At 36.9% G+C, this 20,323-nt stretch overlaps 1 protein-coding gene across 3 annotated transcripts; it reads left to right on the forward strand.

The window, feature by feature from the left end:
- Positions 1 to 61: 61 nt before the first annotated feature.
- On the forward strand, positions 62 to 19,255 carry G2E3 (G2/M-phase specific E3 ubiquitin protein ligase). Of its 3 annotated transcripts, none has more exons than XM_086613708.1 (16): positions 62 to 111; positions 3,100 to 3,151; positions 4,186 to 4,283; positions 6,267 to 6,368; positions 6,956 to 7,080; positions 8,801 to 8,966; positions 9,659 to 9,765; positions 10,662 to 10,799; positions 12,078 to 12,202; positions 12,306 to 12,438; positions 13,116 to 13,241; positions 14,353 to 14,666; positions 15,328 to 15,509; positions 15,676 to 15,848; positions 18,070 to 18,269; positions 18,991 to 19,255. In XM_086613708.1, exons 2-16 carry the CDS (start codon positions 3,115 to 3,117, stop codon positions 19,221 to 19,223), a joined length of 2,259 nt encoding a protein of 752 aa, XP_086469834.1. In that variant the 5' UTR covers positions 62 to 111; positions 3,100 to 3,114; the 3' UTR covers positions 19,224 to 19,255. The 3 variants fall into 3 exon arrangements, with proteins under 3 accessions (XP_086469834.1, XP_086469835.1, XP_086469836.1); XM_086613709.1 differs by having other exon boundaries at positions 10,662 to 10,778; XM_086613710.1 differs by lacking the exons at positions 12,078 to 12,202; positions 12,306 to 12,438 and having other exon boundaries at positions 10,662 to 10,778.
- Positions 19,256 to 20,323: the final 1,068 nt, after the last annotated feature.

The raw sequence follows: 20,323 nt of genomic DNA on the forward strand, positions 1-20,323 counted from the left end.
TCCGGAACGGCGGCGGATGTTGGGGTTTGAATTGTCTGTCAGTTAACGGGGGCGGCTCGGCGTCGCGGCGGCCGCCGGAGTGCGTCGTTGGCGGGGCTGCCTTCGGGGTGAGTAACGCCGTAAGTGGGCTTGAGGCTTTGTCCTGCTGCCCGTCGGTTCGGGGTTGGCGGAGCCTGAGGGTGAGGAGGCGAGTGCCGCCGTAGAAAGAGCGAGGAGAGGCGGGCGGGGCGTTGAGTGGCTGAAGCGGCAGCCCGCTGCTTCTCCGTGAGGGGAGTCGAGCGGGGGAGCCGCTCGCAACAGCTTCGCAGCCCGCGCTGTGGGGAGCGAGCGGCGCCCGGCTCCCGCTGCTCGTCTGGGGACAGGAGGGAGCGGAATAACTAATCTCAGAGGAAATCTTCCCGCTTCCGATCGCGCTTCTGGGAGGAAAACCAGCGGGAGGCGAGCAGCGTCCCGGGGAGGCTTGCCCGGTGCAGCCGCGGGAGGGAGGGAGGGAAGGAAGCGGGACGGGGGCTCTTCCCACAAAAACTGCCGTGCCGTTGTGCCTTTTGAAAAGACGCCGGTCGGGTTTCGTGCCTGAGCCCGTGTGAGACGCGAGCAGTGAGTGTTCACCTGGATCGAACTCAGCTGGGGTTCCTCGAAACGTGGCGGGAATTCTGCTCTGGCCCGGGGGGTGGCTGCTGAGGGATGCGTGTCCTTAAGGAGACGGCGTCGTGTTCCAGACCGCGGGGCGGACTGGGGACCCCGTCGTGGTGGGTGCGGGACACACGGCGTGAACGGGGGTGGTACGGGAAGGTGCCGTGAAACCTTTGTTCGTATGCTGGCGAAAACGTGTGCCTGAAACCTTGCCGCTTGGGGTTGCTTTTTTTGGTTTGTTTCTTTTTTTTTTCTTTTTCTTTTTGTTTGTTTGTTTCTTTTTCTATCCTCTAGGTAAAAAAACAAAAAAAAGACAAACGTTTAAAACCACCTTATGTTCTGGACTAGTAAAGATTAAGAGAACTTGGCAAAAGCGAAGTGTCACTCTGAGAATTTTCTCTTTTTTTTAGCCTGCTTAGGGAAAATAGATATTACACGTTGGTTTTTATAAACACTGGGTGATAACGTGTTCCTGGCGTGCAGATAGACTGATATGGAATTGCTTTGTTCCTGTAGAAGGCCCTATAAGACTTATGCATGGGGCCTCAATGGCTGTTCTCGAATGTCTTTTAAGTTGCAAATTTGAACTCCGGGTTCATTTCCCTAAAACAGTTTGAGAAAAGTAGAAGGAATTGGGGGTGGGGAAGGGTAGCTTTTTTTTATTATTTTTTTTCTGGAGCCAGGGAAAGGTAGGAAGGTGCTTTTCTTATTTCCAGCCACATCTGTGCTTTCTCCACCTGATGGGGCTTTTTACAACACACTGAGGTGAAAATCTGGTCCTGTGTGGTTATCTATAGATTGTTTCTTTGTTGTGTTACCCTAGTAGATGCAGGACTGTGAAACTGACAGTGACCATTCACTGGAAACCCTGAAGAAAAGGGAAATGTGTGTGAGCTGTGTGCTTGTCTTTTCTCCTCCTGTACCTGATTAAGTATATAAATATTTATTTTTTTTTTACTTATTTAGAAAGAGGAAAGTGTGTTTCTGGGGAAAACTGGAACCTAGAACCAATTATTTAATCGGGCTGTCGGTGCAGAGTGTGTTCTTAAGAGCCTCTTGACCTAATTTGGTTGCGGCGTTGCTTATTTTTTGCTTGTTTTCTTTTTAGACCGTTTTCTGGCAAAGGTCTTTTGTGTACAGCTATTCCGGTTGCCTTTAACGAGGTGCAATGGCGTAGAGCAGTTGCCTCATGCCTGAGATTTCTGCTTCCCCTCCCTTTCTCAATACAACTCCTTCCTTAAAACTCCAGTAAAATGGCCGCAGTACTTTATTTGCGGTAGTTTGGCTTAGGCTAAGGTTTGCTTTTGAAGCCCGTACCTGGCAGTCATCTAAACTGTAATGAGCAAAGCTCCGGTAGCTCGGAGTCCTTCGGGCTTCTGCTTTGGACGTTGGGTTTGTTACCCGCTGCCTTTCCTTCTCGCTTCGGCGTGTGGGAAGGAAGGTGTCCGTCCACCTGTGAGCTCACGCACGGACCCGCAGGCAATCACCCGTGATTCTTGTCTTGCAAAACTTGCGTAATGCTTTCTTCAGCTTCCTAAGAGAAGGCAAATCGAAGATCTACAGATATGTTCCTGAAAGGGTTCTACTTGGCACTGAAGAAAGAACAATCATCTTAGTGTTGCGGGGAAGCAGCATGTAATTTTAAAGTTTTTTTTCCGAAGTGGGCTAGGACATTTGGTGTGGCAGACAGTAAGGCTAGCTCCAGGTACATCCACATTGATGTATCCTGGGGATCTAATTTTTAGGGGCACGTGATTGACAGAAATGTGGGTTAGGTCAACGCTTCTAAACAAATTACTCTCCACTTTAGAATGGAAAATACATAGATCTAAATGGTGTAAACTCCCCTGTACGCATGTCCCTGTTTTGGATTCCTCAGTGTTTTGGTTGTGGTGTTTGGGGGTTTTTTTTGGTCTTGGATCAGTATTTCTTTCACAAGGCCAGGATCCTGTGTTTTCTCCAAACAAGTGAGATTATCTTCATAGTTACTTCACTATCCTACCCAGTTAATTTTTTCTTCCAAGTTCCTCATCTTAATACAGTCTTTATTTGAGCAGGAGTCACTGCCACACTTGCTTGTCCTTGATTCATTTTTTTGATGTTTAAAATAACTGCAAACTCTTTTGTACAAATAAGTCTATGCATAACTAGTTATTGCATTGGACTTTTTAATTTTCTCTTTAGAAGAAAATAAAATCTTGTTTGATAGTTTGGGGAAAGAGTTAAAAGTTGCTACATGTTTAATTGAACTGGACATATTTTTTCCTGAACGTATGTCCTGCTTTTTGAACCCCTATCTCTCACAATAACAGTTGAATTATAATATTCTTTTGTTCTTGAGCCCGTTTTTACTTAGTTTAGGGGTTTTTTACAATTTAAAGTAAAAATAAAATGCAAAAGCAGTATATAATGGTCATTGTTAATGCACTAGATGTATTTAACACTTCATTTCTTTTTTCATGACAGCCAGAACAACTCAGGATGAGCAAAACCAATGATTTTGACATTCAAAGTCCATGTAAGTAAGGTTTTTATTAAATAGTTATAGAAAGCTTTCATCTGCATGTACAATACCAATTATAACTCGCTTTATTTGGACTCAAAGAACAGGTGGATTTTCAGTAATCGAATTGTGTTGGAGCCACTTGTTTCAGGGAATGAAAAAGAAATAACTTTTAAACTTCCTTGGATTTGTTTGCTGTAATTGAAATATTTAAAAATAGTCTTTTCTGCAGATGTCTTAAGAAAGTAACCTTGCAATTCAGCTTCCAAATCACACACAGCTGTGTTTGAGATGTATCATTCAAGACTTTTAGGCTGAAACAACCTCTGTTCTCATCACTACTATGACTGTTCTTGATGTTAGAATATTGAAAATGTATCTGGTGTATCTATTGAGAACTGAAGGGAAGGTATTAAATGTCTGTGGAAGCATGTTAGTGGGCCAGGAGGTGCAGAAATGAGGAAATCGTCAAGCTTTTAGTTGACTCCAGTGTTTTCTCAAATTCTTGAATGTTTCGAAACTAGCATACGTTTTAAAAGCACTGGTAGCGTATGGCTTGATACAGTCAGGATACCATTCGTATGCTTTTTGGAAAGGTTCTCTCATAGGTATACAAAGAAACAGTGAAGTTGCTTCATGGATTCTAATACAGTGATGTCTTTACGTACAATACTAAAAACAATTAGATGACATATTTCTCATGCGTCTGGACATTGTTGGCCATTTGATAATTACCTTTGAGTGTTTGGAGAAGAACATTTCAGTTGGGAGTGCAATCAGCTTGTGAATTTAGCTTGGGTGATAGCCCTCTCCTGAATCAGCAGGCAGGTGGAAATGGTGAAGTATTTTCTTTTTAGGAACTAGAGAAGGAAAAAATAGTACTCTCTCCTGTATTTACTGGAATTTGACATTAAGGAGAAAGGTTTATCTACTGTCCTTTATCCAGTAGTCATCTTCAAGATGCATGAGATGAAAGTTACTGCTCTACAGCTGATCCATAGTCATTCCAGTACGTTCACTGTGATTATAAATATGAATCTGTATTTCAGTCTGTGTTCTCTGTGGACGGACAGATGACTGCCCTGAAAAGTATGGAGAAAAAAGGACCTATGTGGAATACAATCTCACTGTTCATTATTACTGTTTGGTAAGTATGTGGTATTGATCTTGGAGCCTGTCTGTTTTAACTGGGAAGAAAAAAAAAAAGTAAATGCCACAAGCATTAAATACTAATAACCTGTCCAAACAGTAGTTGTAACAGTTTTGTGGTTGTGAAGCTTGAATTGTCAGCTTTAACTTGTAGCCTTGAAGGCTTCTACTTGTCAGGTGCAGCAGATGAAAAAAATAAATCTCAACAAGCCTTTACTCAAAGCTTAAGTTCTGTTCATGATCCATTTAAATTAATTACGTAGTTCTCCCAAGCTTTCCTAGCAATGAAGGTACATGTTAAGAGAAAGGCAACAGATTGTACCTACATATTTGCTTCTATAAGAGAAGCGTAGTTTCAAAATTTGGAATGTGAAAAAGCCACTCCTCGTGGAAAAAGTAGAGAAAAGTTGCCTTCCCTTGTTTCTTATTAGTTCTTGTTTAACTGTAAGCTATTCTCTGACATTACATAGGGCATCGTAACACTTAATAAAATTAAAAGTAGGACTAACTATTTCTTAATATGTACCATACCAATCATATATAGCTACAGTATCACAATTTAGTAGAAGCTTAAAATTTGAACAAAGCTATGGATATAAGCTCTAGTTGGGTATCTTTTGTTATTACACATGATGTTTTCCAAGATTCATATTGCTAAAGGTGTACTTAAACTGCCTTTCTAACTTTGCAGGTCTTTAAAATAAGATGACTATTTAAAAAAAACCCACTTTTTTTGTTGTTTGTTAATAAATACAGTTTGACATTTTTTCCTAAGTTTAAAAAAAGTCTCAAGAACATCAGGAACAATTTGGTGTGTGTGTTTGTTTTCTCAACCAGTTCTTTAAATATTGTGTTGATAGCTTAACAGGTTGGATATTGAATCCTTTAAAGACTAGGCAGAGCGAAGGTTTCTGAAGTTACATAAAGATAGATTTTTCTTTTTTTTATTTTCTTTAGTAAATTTTAAGCAGCTGGAAGGAAATTTAGGTCTGTTCATGATAATTGTCTCATACCTAAGGCCATATGAAATGATAGGAAAAAAATCCTTTCCTGATGGAGCAATGCAGCTAGGAAAGGGCACGCTTGTAACACTGAGCCTTATGATTTATAAGATATTGTACTGTGTTAGGCTTCCTGCAGTCATCTTTTAGGTTTTGGTCCCTGCTTCTTTCAAACAAGCCCCTGTGATTTAATTAAATATAGTGAATATTATGTAAGAAGAGAGTTCTTCTAGAAAGAGGCCAGTTAGTGGTGCAGTTTCATTTTTCTTTGTCAAATGTCTCACATTTTGAAAAAATATATTCTTAATTGGTTTTGGTAAAAAATTTTACATTTATTTGACTGAAACATTGATAAAACTCTGTAATGGTGCTGTGCTGAAATTATAAAATGAGATTGTAAAGAATATAGGAGGCATCAAGTTGTGACACTTTAGTTATTTGAAATTTGTGATGTAACTGCCTTACTTAATAACTTAAATCTAAATTATCATCAGGCTCTTCTAACTTGCCTAGTTACTTGATTCTGTTTTTATTTAATTCTCCTCTGAAGTGAATTACTTTTCCTCTTAGGTTGCACTTCAGTACAGGTATTTCCTACTGTGCTTCATTATCTCCACAGCACAATTGTCATTCACATTAACTAAACTAATTTAATTTTACTTCCTCTGAAGCTTTATATACTGAAAGTAATTGTTTGATAATTACCTGAATAGTCTGTATGCTTCAAAAAGGAAGGTAAAATACACTGTCTTGGGCTCAGTATTACAGTATTACATAAGACTTGGATGTTATGAGATATTTATTTTTATGTTACTGGTTACTATTCCCCATTGTGTCATATCAGGCAAAAATGTATAGATGTTTTGGATCAGTTTTTTAATCATTAAAATGTTTGCACACAAGCTTTGTTAGACTTGTCAAATACAGTGTAGATAATTTAAAATCTTTAGGTAGGTGAATACTTTAATTTGTTTTTGTAGTTGATGTCAAGTGGCATTTGGCAGAGAGGGGAAGAAGATGAAGGTGTAGATGGATTCTTGATCACAGATATTAGAAAAGAAGTAAACAGAGCTGCAAAACTGGTAAGAATGAAGTCTTTGGTATGTACAAGAGGGAAAAAGAGTAACTTCTAAGTACACTTAGTATCGCCTGTGGAGTTTGTTTCGTTTTTCCAATGGGCAGTGTGCTGGGCCCATTCAGGCATCTGAATTTTACATTTAACAAGTATGTTGGCTTTGTGGAAGCCACAAGGGACAACGAAATGTGCAGAAGTTTGTTAATGTTTTTATTTCCTGGATATGTTGCGGAAAAATGAATAAGAGCAAATGACGCATGCATAATACCTCATGAGAGTATGCTGAGCTTCAAGCTGACATTATATAATTTTATAGATGCAACTAAACTATAGGTACTGGTAAAATAACTTGTATTTTGGCTTATGTGTCACAAGTCAACACGCACATAAAACAATACATAATTAAAGTGTGAAATAGATATGTATCTTTACTCTGTGAAACAGAGCTAAAACACAGTAGTCCTGTCACAGTTAGTCTATTGGCTGATATTCTTTTTTACACACTTTATAATTTTTCTGTTGGTTTAGTTCCTGTAGTTTCACTTGAAGTTTAGATGTTAATATTCTGTTATTTCTAAAACAAATTATTCCTAGAAATGTAATATCTGTAGGAAAAAAGGTGCATCGATTGGATGTGTAGCCCCCAAATGCAAACGAAGTTACCATTTTCCTTGTGGGTTACAAAAGGAATGTATTTTCCAGTTCATGGAAGACTTCAGGTAAGTTCTGGGGGTTTGTTGCTCTTTCATTTTCAATTCGTTATATTTATACAGCAGGTGATTCGTTTTTTCATGAGTTGTCATTGGATAGACTGTTAATTATAAATGACATCTGAGTTATTTAAGAAAAAATACCCAATTTGTGGAAAACATGAAGGCCAAGCAGCTATATTGCATACCTAGTACCTATAAACTAAATTCTTAACACTTTTAAAGATACGATTTAATGCTTCTACAAGTAGTTAAATTGAGTAATAATACTCAATAAAATTGAGTATTACATCCTAAAGTCTGAAATAAACTGTGAAACAGTTGGGTTCGTTTTTTCGTTTGTCTACCTCTTGTGTCTTTGAAATGGCAATAGTTTGGCTGCCTGTCACTCTCAGCAGTCAAAACACACTGTATACCATTCCATCGTCTTCCAAAGCACAAGGCTTCTTGATCTGCTTATTACAGATGGACTTCAGGAAAAATGGATTTAATATCAAATGTCTAAAAAAAAAAAAAGTTTTCTTTTACTATCATCTGTCCAGCATCTTGTCTGTAATCAAAATACTCTTGAGTGCATTTGATAACAACTTCATTCTGCCTACTGTGAGCTGAGTTTGTAGAGTGGGTGGATTGAAGTCTGGCAGGCATTTTAACTTCTTAAATAAATGACTCAGTCATGCACGTGTAAAAATGCCTTTTCAGAAAGGTTTCTTCTAGAGCTGTGTTTCTTGGCTGTCTTATTTCTTTGAAAATGTGCTAAATTATATATACAGAATCAATATATAAACTCAAAATTGCTCCTTTGATGTCAGGGTGATGTTGTAATATAGGAAGAACTTAGGGTTCTGAGGACAGGAAATGCATAATTCAGACCAAAAGAAGTTTTGCGAGAAAGTGGGTATATGATCTTTGTCATCTACAGAGCATCAGTGGGCAACATGCTTCTTCCTTACTAGTGTTCTATGGACTTGCTCTCTTAGATACATAACTTGTTTACATGTTGTGTTTTAACCCTGATCATCAGCAGAGCGCCACACAGCTGCTTGCTCACCACCGCAGTGTGATGGGGAGAGAATCAGAAGGGTAAACTGAGAAAACTTGTGGGTTGAAATAAAAACAGTTCAATAGATAAAGCAACAGCTGCATGTGCAAGCAAAGCAAAATAAGGAATTCATTTATTGCTTCGCATCAGCACGTAGTAGTGTTCAGCTATTTCCAGAAAAGCAGGGCTCCATCACGGTAACAGTTACTTGGGAAGACGAATGCCCTAACTCTGAACATCTCCCCTTCCTGTTTCTTTCCCCCAGTTTTATTGTTGAGTTTGCATCATGGTATGGAATATCCCTTTGGTCAGTTGGGATCAGCTGTCCCAGCTGTGTCCCCTCCTAACTTCTTGTGCACCCGCAGTCTACTCACTGGTGGGGCAAGATGAGAAACAGAAAAGGCCTTGAGCTTGTGTAAGCACTGCTCAGCAGTAACTAAAACATCCCTGTGTTATCAACACTGTTTTCATTACAAATTTGAAACATAGCACCATACAAGCTACTATGAAGAAAATGAACTCTATCCTAGCCAAAACCAGTATGTGTTGGCATTTTTAGCTTGTTGCACAGGATTTAATTACGAAAAACACATATAACAGGGAATTCATTTTGCTATTCTCAAATTTTATGAGGAAGGTTCTTAAAAATGTTGTTTTGAAAAGGGAATCTTAAATTATTATTTTTAGATCTTACTGTTGGGAACATAAACCAGTCCAAAAGTTTCCGGATAAAGAACCTAGAGGAACTTCACAGTGTACAATTTGCCTGGATTTGGTTGAACAACTTCCAATGTACGCTGTATTGAAAAGTCCTTGCTGTAAAAATGCTTGGTTTCATCGAGAATGTTTGCAGGTAACACAGGTTCTTCCTTTTTTCTCTTTGCATCCATGGAGGTCATGTTTCTGTTGTGTTAAAAAATAATGGAAGAGTTGCTTAAAATTGTGTAAAATTGCTTAGGGTTAATGTAGTCAGTAGGTTTGGTAGTCTGCTAAAACTGTGTTTTGGAGACTACTGTCTTACAAGAAAGTTTGTTTTTTTTTTTTTTTTTTAAAGCCAACAAAACCACTAAGAATTTCCCCTCCCCACGTTTAGTACCCTTCATACTTTTAGTTATTTTTAGGAACTGAAGTCCAACCTAGGTAGCTGCCTTCTTGCAAGTCATTATGTGCAGAAACTATATGCTAAAATTTTAATTTATCCATCATCAGATCTCTTTGCCTATGTCCAGAGCTGGAAAAAGGTATTAAGATTCTTTTTATAAACTCATTCTAGATCTGGAGAGGTTGACTGGAAAGGATTGTGCTTTTGTTTGAGTCTGATTCTAGCATGTGAACTCTCATCCTTTAAAGGAAGAGAAAATGCTTGCCATTTGCTTCACTGTCAAGTGACATCATGATTGATGTCAGCTGTTACATCCATGGCAGGACAGTATCCATGAATGTAATGGTTATAGGTATTAAGGCATTATTTATTCGCATCCTAAGGATGGTAGTAGTTCAATAATTGGTTTGGTTTTTTGTTGTGTTTTTTTTTTCTTGACACAGTATCAAGCTTTGAGTGCTGGGATATTTTTCTTTAGGTGCACAGTATGTAATAACAAGGACAAATTTCAGAAAGAAATGTTGAGAATGGGCATACACATTCCGGAAAAGTAAGTAATTTTGTAAATAATCACTCTTCTATAAAAAACTTAGGGTGTTAAAACCATTTTTTTATTTTTTCCGTAGAACTATCTATTAATATGTGAAACCTCAGTTTACCTTCAATGGTAGAATTGTTTGGTTTGGTAAGGAGTAGCCTGTTTCTTTTAGTTATGCATAAAAATTGTCAACAGCCAAATTCGTCATCTCAAACATAAAGCGGGAAGCTCCGAAAAGTCACTTTTAATGCCATGATTCAACCAGGGACCTATTTAAAAGATCAAAACACTTATTAAATACAATAATTTTGCTGCGAAGCGTATTTTCTGTGCCCAAGTTTTTAAATTATCTGAATTTCTGTCCAGGCAGTGTTATAATGGATTGATTACTCAGCCATACAGCTTCCATCTTTCTCCCAAAGCTTCTTTGTTAGAAGTGTTACTCTTTAATAACTATTAGTAGTCTTCAGAGATTACCATTAATTCACTCTGGACACAGAAGCTCAAGGTTTTGGAGAGGAAGAAGAGTCAAAATACTTGAACTTTGCTGTACTGGCCTGGAAAATTCCGAGTTACTTTTCACAAGACCATTTTCAGTGGTAACTTGAGTAGATTGCCGAAACAAATATCCGTGTTTGCTGTGAGAGAGAAAGCAGAATACTACAAACCAGAGCAAATATGCACTGAGATCATGTGAAAAATTTAAAACACTTCAAGTAACCAGGCACAAGAAGAGGTCTGTCTGTGTATTTTATAGTATTTTTGACTTTTTTCTTGGCTCTCTCAGTTGTCTAGCTGTTGCATAGGACATTACATGATATAATTACGGTTATTTTCTAAAGACAGAAGAACCCATTTAAACAACTGGAAATACAGTTGTAATAACAGATCTTCTGCCTCATTGATAGGGATGCATCTTGGGAACTTGAAGAGAATGCATATCAAGACCTACTGCAATGTTATCAGCACTGTGATGTTGAAAGCTGTCTCTGCAAGAAAGGAAGAGACTATAGTGAACCTGATAGGTATGACACTTTTGCAGGAAGGTATAACCTAGGTTGGAATAGTTCTTTAAAGGGTGTTTTATTTTTCTTATTTAAATGCTATAATACTTTTCAGCATCAGGTTTTAATGTCAAGTCAAGACACTGTGTCCAAATCAAATGTTTGTTTTACTTATTATAATATTTAAATACTAATTTTCTCTAATTCAGTCAGGTTATAAAATCCAAGGAAACCAAACCAACAGATTATCAGTTACCTTATCTTTGTTCTTATTTGATACAGAGCTGAAGTGGAATTCGTACATCCACTTAACATGTAGAATAGCATGTGCCTAAACTAATGTTGTGTATCTTTCATTCAAAGCTTAATTCAACAATTTAATAATTGTTAGAACACTTAATACCTTTACAAGAAATTCATTAAAGTACTAGACTTAGCTGAAAATTAACTAGCTGTGTAAAACCAATCTAAAATCAATCTAGGTGCGAGCTATCCCTCTGCATGCAAATGGCAGCTAGAATATTGCTGATGCTTAATGAGAGGCTTGATTTTTGATTAAGTAGTTGATTTTCTGCATTCTCTCTTGTTTTATTTGTGTGCTTCTGAAATGTGTATCTTCCATTGGCATGAGTACACTCAAAGCTGTCAGAGCCTCTGCTTTGAAGCCTTGTTTCTGTAGTACTGTGGTAGGTTACTGCTTGTAGACATTAACTTTGCCTTGTACAGAGTTGACCAAACATTGCTTGTTTCATTCATGGTATGTGTGCACCTCAGGATTTACTTTGCCTTTAAGAGTTGTACCTTAGGCTTCCAATATTTGAACTAATATCAATCACATTGTTCCATTGTATGTTTAAGCAAAATTGCAGAAATCTAGACAAAAACCTAGCAGATACTCAAACACTGTCATTCATGAAGAACCTTACTCAGAATGTGTAAGAATAATCAGATACACTCCTTTAAAAAAATTACCATTTGGAAAAGCTGAATGGTGGATACCCATAAAATACAGAGAATGTTGCTGGCTAGCAACATGAGGAGAAAAGATTGGCTGCAGGCTATTGACTTCAAGGCAGAGGAGCACTCTTTCAGTACAAGGTGCTGCGACATGGGTAGCTTTTTTTCTCCTTGTCACAGTTGGGAATTGTAAGTACATCTTGTCTGAAGAAAGTTCCCCTTGATTATACACAATCCTACCAGATTGATAAAATTATGCTTTGTTAGTTGAGTGTCTGGATTACGCTTAATGTTGAATATTCTTAAATTTTAACTAGCTTCATTCTTCTGTCTAATTCCAAATACATGAATTTTCAATTTTAGTAAATGGGAAATAAAGCGTTGTCAGTGTTGTGGTTCCCGTGGAACTCATTTAGCCTGTTCATCTATGAAGTCATGGGAGCAAAACTGGGAGTGTATGGAATGCAGAAGTATCTTTGCAAAATCAGGTAACGTTATGGATATGACAGTGACTTCTTACAATGATAAATTTTAATACTATGTATTTTACAGATGGCAGATTCACTAAATCAATATAATTTAATCATACAGGGAACTATAGTAAACAGAAAAAGCGTTCTCTGGCTACCTCTGAAAAGACAGATGGGACAACTTGTTTGCTGGAAGAGCCATCTCCAAAGTGCCCTCGGCAGTCACCTGGATCTCAACGCAGTTTTCTTCTCCAGTGTGTAACTTGATGTTTTCAAGCAGATACTGATTATAACATAAAATAGTATTTAAACATAAGGAGCTAATGGCTTATTCTGTAGGAGAAACTTCTCACACTAAATTGCAAATTGAATAAAATTGGAGTAAAGTTTAGTGATTGAAGCTTTCTGATTAAGCTGTGAACTCTGTAAAGTTATTCACATTCAGTGGCATGTAAACCAGTGTTTAGTTTGATGAAATTAGGTCCTTGTAAAAGGAGTCTTAACAATTTAGAGGTAACTTCGAATGTACAAATGGCAAAACTTAAAGCCAGTGTTGCTTATCAGTATTTTTTTCCATGTTAATAGTGTGCTAGAAATCTATTTTAGGGATGTTTATATGATAATGTTTTCCTCCGCTGTAACAGAAACTTTTCAAGTCTGTAGAACCTCGTATTTTTAGTTTTTACGTATTGTATCAGTCAGGACTTCGATCTCGTGTATGGCATGCAGTGAACAAGGGATCCTAAAACCACCACATAACAAAATACTGAATTATTATTTTTAAAATTGTAGTTCAGGCACTGATGGACTTAATGTAAATGAACATACAAATGAGATTCAGCACTGAAACAGGGAAATCATATTGCTACCTTCAAATAAGTGTTTATGCATTATTCAATTGTATCTCTTAAAATCCTGTTTTGGCTTATAGGTCACCAAAGATAATGTGCCAGAACAACTTGTCACACTGCTCACATCTAGAACTTCCATCATCTGACCGAGTGACGATGTCCTTGTCTCCACTGATGTCAAACAGGAACGAATCTCTGAGGAAAAAGTATTTTCTTCTATTTTTCTTATGTAGAAGAGTAATCTACCACGTGGCTTTATACCATATTTCCTACAGAACATGGGAGAGTGTGTGTCTATATGTTTATAGTGGCTATATATATTTGTGTATGTGCATATGTAGTCACAGGAAAAATGGAATGAGTACACTGAAAAGCTGAAGTCATAACTTGATGAAGTCTTCTGCTGTTCCTAAATGCTAGAGGAGGGTGAGGAGAAAAGAATGATAACCTATTGAGAGTTTTTAGGTTAGGTGGTGAGTGGATCAAAACCCAGAAATGCATATTTGTCCTTACCAAAGCATGGCTAGCCATTCTTTAGAAAAGGGAATAAAAAGAATCCTAATTACTTTCTTTGAATTAGACATGTCCTGAGTTGCCAATGTTTTTGCATTTGTACCATAGGAATAGTTCGTGATTATGCTAAAATCAGTGGTAAAATAACATGTTTTAATATAGAATATTCAGTTTAAGGATACAAAATTCTTTGTCTTGTTGTGAGTACTTAATGTATGAATTCTACCTGTAGTATGTGCTAAAAATTCTGATGAAGGAATTAATTCCTTCTAGTAGGTAGGGTATTTGAAACAGTTTTGGTTGCAAGTTATAAAACAGAGAGGCAGTCTTATTTAGACTGGTCTTTTTTAAAAGGAGAACTGCAACGTTTCGCCATACTCAAAGGTATTTTTGATTATAGTGACAAAGATTAAGTATTAGCAAATAGTTGACAGTGTTTTCTAATTTGGTTGCAAAACATCTCTTTAACACAAACATGGTAAGCTCTTTTATTACCCACTTGTTTCACATTGTTCACATGTAGAGTGGCGGTGTGAGAAGTGTTTGGGACAATGTTGGTGTAACTGTATTAAGAAAATAACTATTCGTTCTAGTTCTCAGAGGTACTTTAAAATTTGCCACTACCAAGTTAAAATTTGAAGAATCTACACCAAGTATTTTACTAATATAATTTAGGCAATGCCTAAATGTACCAAAGTGTTTAAAGAGATGTTTTTCTTAATGGATTTTAGGATATTTCCTGTATAACTGTTGCTAATTATGAATCATAGATTTCATCTGAAAATACATGCAATTTTCTTGTAGGCTTTTAAGAAAGCAAAGAAGAGAAGTTTCTAATATACTGAAGGAGTTAAAGCTGCAAGTTAATACAAAAACGACAAGGCTTAACATCAATGCAAAAGATTTCTGGATCAGTGCTTTAAAAGGATTTAGGCAGCGCAACTTCAGTCCTACAAACACCATTGAAATAAACTTCACAAACTGCAAAAATAGATCAAAGACGCATACTTCTGCTGCATCAAAACGCCGTTTCTTCCAATTATTAATGCATCACCTTCAGAATTCATCATTGTTTGACAAGGGCTCTTCTGGAAAGAACTTGTCCCTTGATTTTCAAGGTAATTAAATGCTTTGTTCAAAAATACATTAAGAGCTATAACTTGAGAGGTTTTTAAATCTTCAGCCGGTGTGATTGTCAGTTCACAATTATAGTCCTGATGGATAGAAATTGGGGTTTTAATTTTTTTGCTTTTCAATTCTAAAGAGGGATGGGGGGTGTATTTGCAATAATAATAAAAAAAAATGTTTAGTTGGAAAAGTTGATGACAACCAAAGAAAAAAAAATACAGCATATAGTTAGACTTGGAACTGTATTTGTTCTCTACAAGTGAATTTCTTCCTGGCTCACTTTCTGTTACTTACTTTCCTTTCCTCAAATTTCTAGAATATGATCTCTGATACAGCATGCTCACTAAAGACCAAAGTTAGCTTCTTTGAGTTCTTAGGCTTCAGAATTAAATGTGCATTGGTACAAGGTGAAAGAGGAAGTTGTATCTCCTCCCAAACCTTGATAGTGGCTGAAGAGTTGGAGTAAAAGAATATGGTACTCCTATGTAAAAAATAGCAGTCTTATTGTTTCAACCAGCAGGAGATGGCAAACCTGACTTGCTGCATCTCCTAAAGTAAGAAGGAATTGCATTATGAGATTTTTCTATTAAAAATTGAGGATGAGAAATTATTTTTATACATCTATAGTAAATGTATTTTTTTCATTTGCAGCTGTAAAAGACAATCTTTATTTTGAAGCTGGTAAAATGATTGCAGTTTCTCTGGTTCACGGTGGCCCATCTCCTGGTTTCTTTTCCAAAACACTGTTTGATTGTCTTGTCTATGGTCCAGAGAATGTGAAGCCAGCCTTGGAAGATGTTGCTGATGTTGATGTAGCCAAAACAATAAAAATGGTAAGTAAAGCTAAACTTAGGGGCAAATTCTTGTTCAAGACTACATTTGGAGATAAAGAAGGGCTTATTGAATATAACTTTAGTTCAAATGAAAAAGCTTATTTTTTTAATATATGTACACATGCATGTAGTGAACTAATTCCTAACTCTTTATCTTCTGATACAGATAAAATATGCAAATAGTTTGTCCAGCCTACAGTCTACAATACGCAACTGTTATGAGTTCCTTGCTGCTGCTGGATGTTTAAGACCTGTAACAGCTTTGTGTGATAAGAATATGCTCGTGAATGACATACTGATCTATCATGTAATCAAGAGAATTATTTCACCCTTAGAAAGGTTTGTTTTGTTTGAGTTTTCAAACTTCCTAGATTTCTTCCTCACTGCGATATTCAGTAATATATTGCTAAAGCTGACTTTCACATGTTCTTACCTATTCTCCATTTAAACCAATGAAATGTATCGTAATTTTCAGTGGATTAAGTACCAACTGTTAACTAGTTAAACTGAAAGACTGAATTATTTCTCTACCTATCCACTCCATTCTAATTCTCCTTGTTCACATTCCTTTTTCAACCTTAGGAAGAGGGCAGATTCACAGTCGTAAACTATATCATGACAAAGACCTTTGACCTACAAAATTTCTCTGGCTTATCTTTGTTTTTATATATTCAAGCAATTCTGAACTAATCTTTAAATTTTAGAAGTTTAGAATATGTTTAGAATTTGAATGAATTTTCCAGAGTTCTAATTAGGGAGCTTGTGTGTGCAATTAGGAGGGCGATAACGTGTGCAAATGCAAGTTGGCCTACTTAGAATGTAAGCATTCCGCTGGTGTTTCCATGAGGTAGTGATGACTTCAAATAGCTGGGAAAGTTGAAGCCATTAGCTATTTTTTGATTTTTCTGACCTTCCATTTTGTGTTCTTCATCTCCTCAGTAAAAAGGAGTCATGTTATCTTTGACAAATTTGAATCAACTGTATCTCCAAGAGCTATAAAAAACTGATTTTTGAATGTGAGGATTCTTTTGTCAAAGTTGAGAGTAATTAGTCTTTCAGTCGAGACCCACTGTGGCATATTTGACCAACTTATATTTTAAAACTAGTCAGTTCAAAAGTGAAAGGTAATGAGTAGCCTGTTTGTTTATGGGAAAACATGATTTTGTGCGGTTTTGGAAATGGGCTTAAAATGTGCAAGAGTAGGACAAGAATTTGCTTCTCAGTATCAAGAACAGAGTAAGTAAGGAGTTAGTCACTTTAGCTGTTCATCTGCTACACTACTGACTGTACACTTTAAATGTGTTTATTCTGAATTTTAATGATTCAGCCTATTGATGTCTAAGAAATGATGAGTAAACAACTTAAGTAAAATTTTAATTCTGATTTAACATGGTGGTTAAATTGTAAAGCTGGCTGCTTGAAATATTCTTATCTGGTACAACGTAACTACTGAAATTTTTTCAACTTGCAGAGCTGTCTTTAAAAAAAAAAAACCCAAACATTTAGCTAAATCACAGAATCAGATTGGTCTGTAGATTGAAGGGGACTTCTGGAAGTCATCTTGTCCACCACCCTCTGCTTAAGCCAGGCCACCTAGAACTAGTTGCCCAGAACTCTGTCCAGACAGCTTTTCAGTATCTCCATGGACGGAGGCTCTACAAACTCTCAGGACAACCTATGCCAGTGCTCAGTCACCCTCACAGTAAAACAGTGTTTCTTGAGGTTCAGGTGGCACCTATCATGTTTCAGTTTGTGCCCATTGTCTCTGGTCGTCACTAGGCACTGCTGATTAACAGCCTGGGTCTGACTTGTTTGCACACTCCCTTCAAATTCTTCTACATGATGAGATTCCACCTGAGCCTTCTCCACACTGAACAGTCCTAGCGTTCTCGGTCCTTCCTCATAGGATTATGCTCCAGTCCCTTCATCATCCTAGTGGCCCTCTGCTGGGCTCTCCAATATGTCCATAACTTTCTTGTACTGGTGAGCCCAGAACTGGACACAGCACTCCAAGGCTTTGTCAGTGCTGAGCAGCCTCCCTTGACCTGCTGGCACCGCAATTCCTCGTGCAGCCCAGGATACTGTTTCCTGCATTTGCCGCAGGGATAAATAATAGCATGTAGGCACACGCAGACTGCAGAAGCCAAGTGAAGGCTGTCTTTTAAGACACCTCATTTTGCCTAGGAGTAAAGAATTTCTAAAGGGATGCTTGTGAGAAATCAATTCAGTATGTTCTTACATAAAAATAAAAAGTAAACCATGCTCATACAGTCCAGTACCAGGAAATAAAGTTAATTTTTGCATGTTACTGGTATTTTTCACTTGCCCAGAAAACTCCACAGAAACACTTAGATTGTGAAAATGGGAATGAAACACGTTTTCCAAGATTAAAATAAAATGGGATTACTATGTACACCTTATTGACAAGACATTGAGACTGCAGGTGGGGAAACTTTATTATGTCCAGTCTTACAGCTTTATAAAATATAGAGTACAAAAAAGAGTACCTACTGGCTTTCTGATGCATGCTTGCTTTTTTTCTTTTTTTCCCCTCTCCTAGTTTTAGGCAAGGTTTGAAAACTCTTGGTGTCCTAGAGAAAATGCAAATGCATCCGGATGCATTTGCTAGTTTATTGTGCCACGAACCTGAAAGACTTTCAGCAGAAACTATTTGTGATCTCTTTACGATCCATTCTTCATCAGATGTAAATAAAGTTGAAGGTGCTGATTTTTGGATGGGTTATTTGCAAGATGTGGAAAGTAAGTAATTTTTTTTTCTTTTCCCCCTTCCCTGTTTGAGGGTATTTAGTAGCTGGTGTATGTACAGAGTGTGGTTTTTTAGAGTTCAGTGAGGTAAATAAATGAAGGTTTTGAGGTCACTGTCTTTTCCTGATTGTTCCTTCTTCCCCCTCTTCCTTACTTACAATCTCTGAAACTGTTGCCCAATTGTAATCAAACTTGAGAGGAGTAAATATCTGAAAGATAGGTACTAGAACTCCTGTGAGGTTTGTTTGGGTTTAAAAAACAAACAAAACAACACACAAAAAAAAACCCAAAACAAAAACAAAAAAAAACCAACCCACAACAAACAAACAAAAACCCAAGGAAAAAAACAAAAAAGAAAACCCTGAGTGATACAGAAAAATCCTTTAATTCCCTCTCTTTGGCTTTGCTGTGAACTTACTAGATAGTGTGTCTCAAAGACAGAAAACAGTGGTCTCTTCTTTCAGAAAAGTGGGTTTTTTTTTTCTATTCACTTAAAATTTTTCAGAACTAAGCCAAGGGGGTTTTTCTTGCTAAAAATCTTTCTTATTTGGTCATATAACTGCATATTCATTCAGCATATTGATCTGGGGTTTCCTGATTTCAGGGTTCGTGGGTTGTTTTTTTTTTCCCCCCTCTAACACTTAACATGCAAGTAATGGTTTATAGGTAATAGGCAATGAATGGTACAACCTAAATGTATTTTTTTTTTTGTTAGGTGGTGAGTCTGTAGTGACATTGGAGGATATTCTGCTCTTTGTAACAGGCTCCCTTTCTATACCACCCATTGGTTTTGATCCTAAACCTACTATTAAATTTTTGCATATAAGGTATCCTGTTGGAAACAGACTCCTGAATTGCTTAGAGCTCCCTATAACAAAGACATACGAGCAGTTTAAAAATAAAATGGAGTTCACCATCAGAAACACACTAAATGTTGAAAGAGAATAAATATTTTTGCTACTAAACCGGAAGTTGGAGGCTTCATTTTTCTACAGGAATGTCTGCTTGGGAATCGCTACTGTATTTTTGGACAGCATGCTCCTGGCCTTTTCTCACTTTTCCCCTGAAGATATGCTAAAAGTAGTAATCTCGTAAGATGGAAAACAATTTTTAAATGAAAATACACGTTATCTGATAAATCGTTTTTCTGTTTGAAGTAGGCTTTAAGAGTCAGCAATTTCTTGCAGAAGTACTTTAAATGTCTACTTTTGCTGTAGGCACGTATGAAACATTGTCAAACTCTGTAACACTCTAGCTATTTCCCACAGGTAAGTATGTTGACTGTGTTATGTTCTTCAGTAACTTATTTATCAAAGTAAAATCAGGTACATTTTGAGGATAACTGCTGTAGAGCTTTGAAGTAAAACTGTGATGCAGTTCTTTCATTGTTCCATGTATATTTTTTCAGTAGGCTTTTTTGTGTTGATTCATTTATGTTTTGATGATTCATACAAACCTATGAAAGTTAGGAGACTCGGAGTTTCAAGGTCGTTGTGATTAGTGCATTAAAATATAGTTAAGATCTGGAGAAAACCTAGGCAAAATAATAAGGTGCAAGAACAAAATCTGGTTGAACTTTGACATTTGCACATGTTTCTGCATTCTACTGTTAGTTTTTAATTATACATATAGCCAAAATAGTAAAAACTAGATGTAAATCTTGATTATGCAACAAAAAGTGGTTTTTCAAAATTAAATACAAGAGTTAGACTTGAAGTTGTTGAGTATGAAAGTATAAGAATTTGTTGCTCAAACTTCAACTGTATAAAACATTTTTCAGTTCTGCAGTATTTGTATAAATATCATTACGCCATAAAAGATAAATAGTGAAATTCCTACACAGTAACACTTTAATGTTCCTATTACTAAAATGAAACTAAAAGGACATTTAAGTACATTTTTTTAAATGTATGCAGGTCTCTTTTGAAATTACTATTTCCCCCCTGTCAGTTTGACCACCTGTACTATGTCCCAAATATAATAGGTTGTGCTGCAGATGTATATACAAAGGTGTGTGTATATATATATATATGTATATATCCACATTC

This window comes from Tauraco erythrolophus, chromosome 6, assembly GCF_009769465.1.
Source record: "Tauraco erythrolophus isolate bTauEry1 chromosome 6, bTauEry1.pri, whole genome shotgun sequence".
NCBI classification, from domain to species: Eukaryota; Metazoa; Chordata; class Aves; order Musophagiformes; family Musophagidae; genus Tauraco; species Tauraco erythrolophus.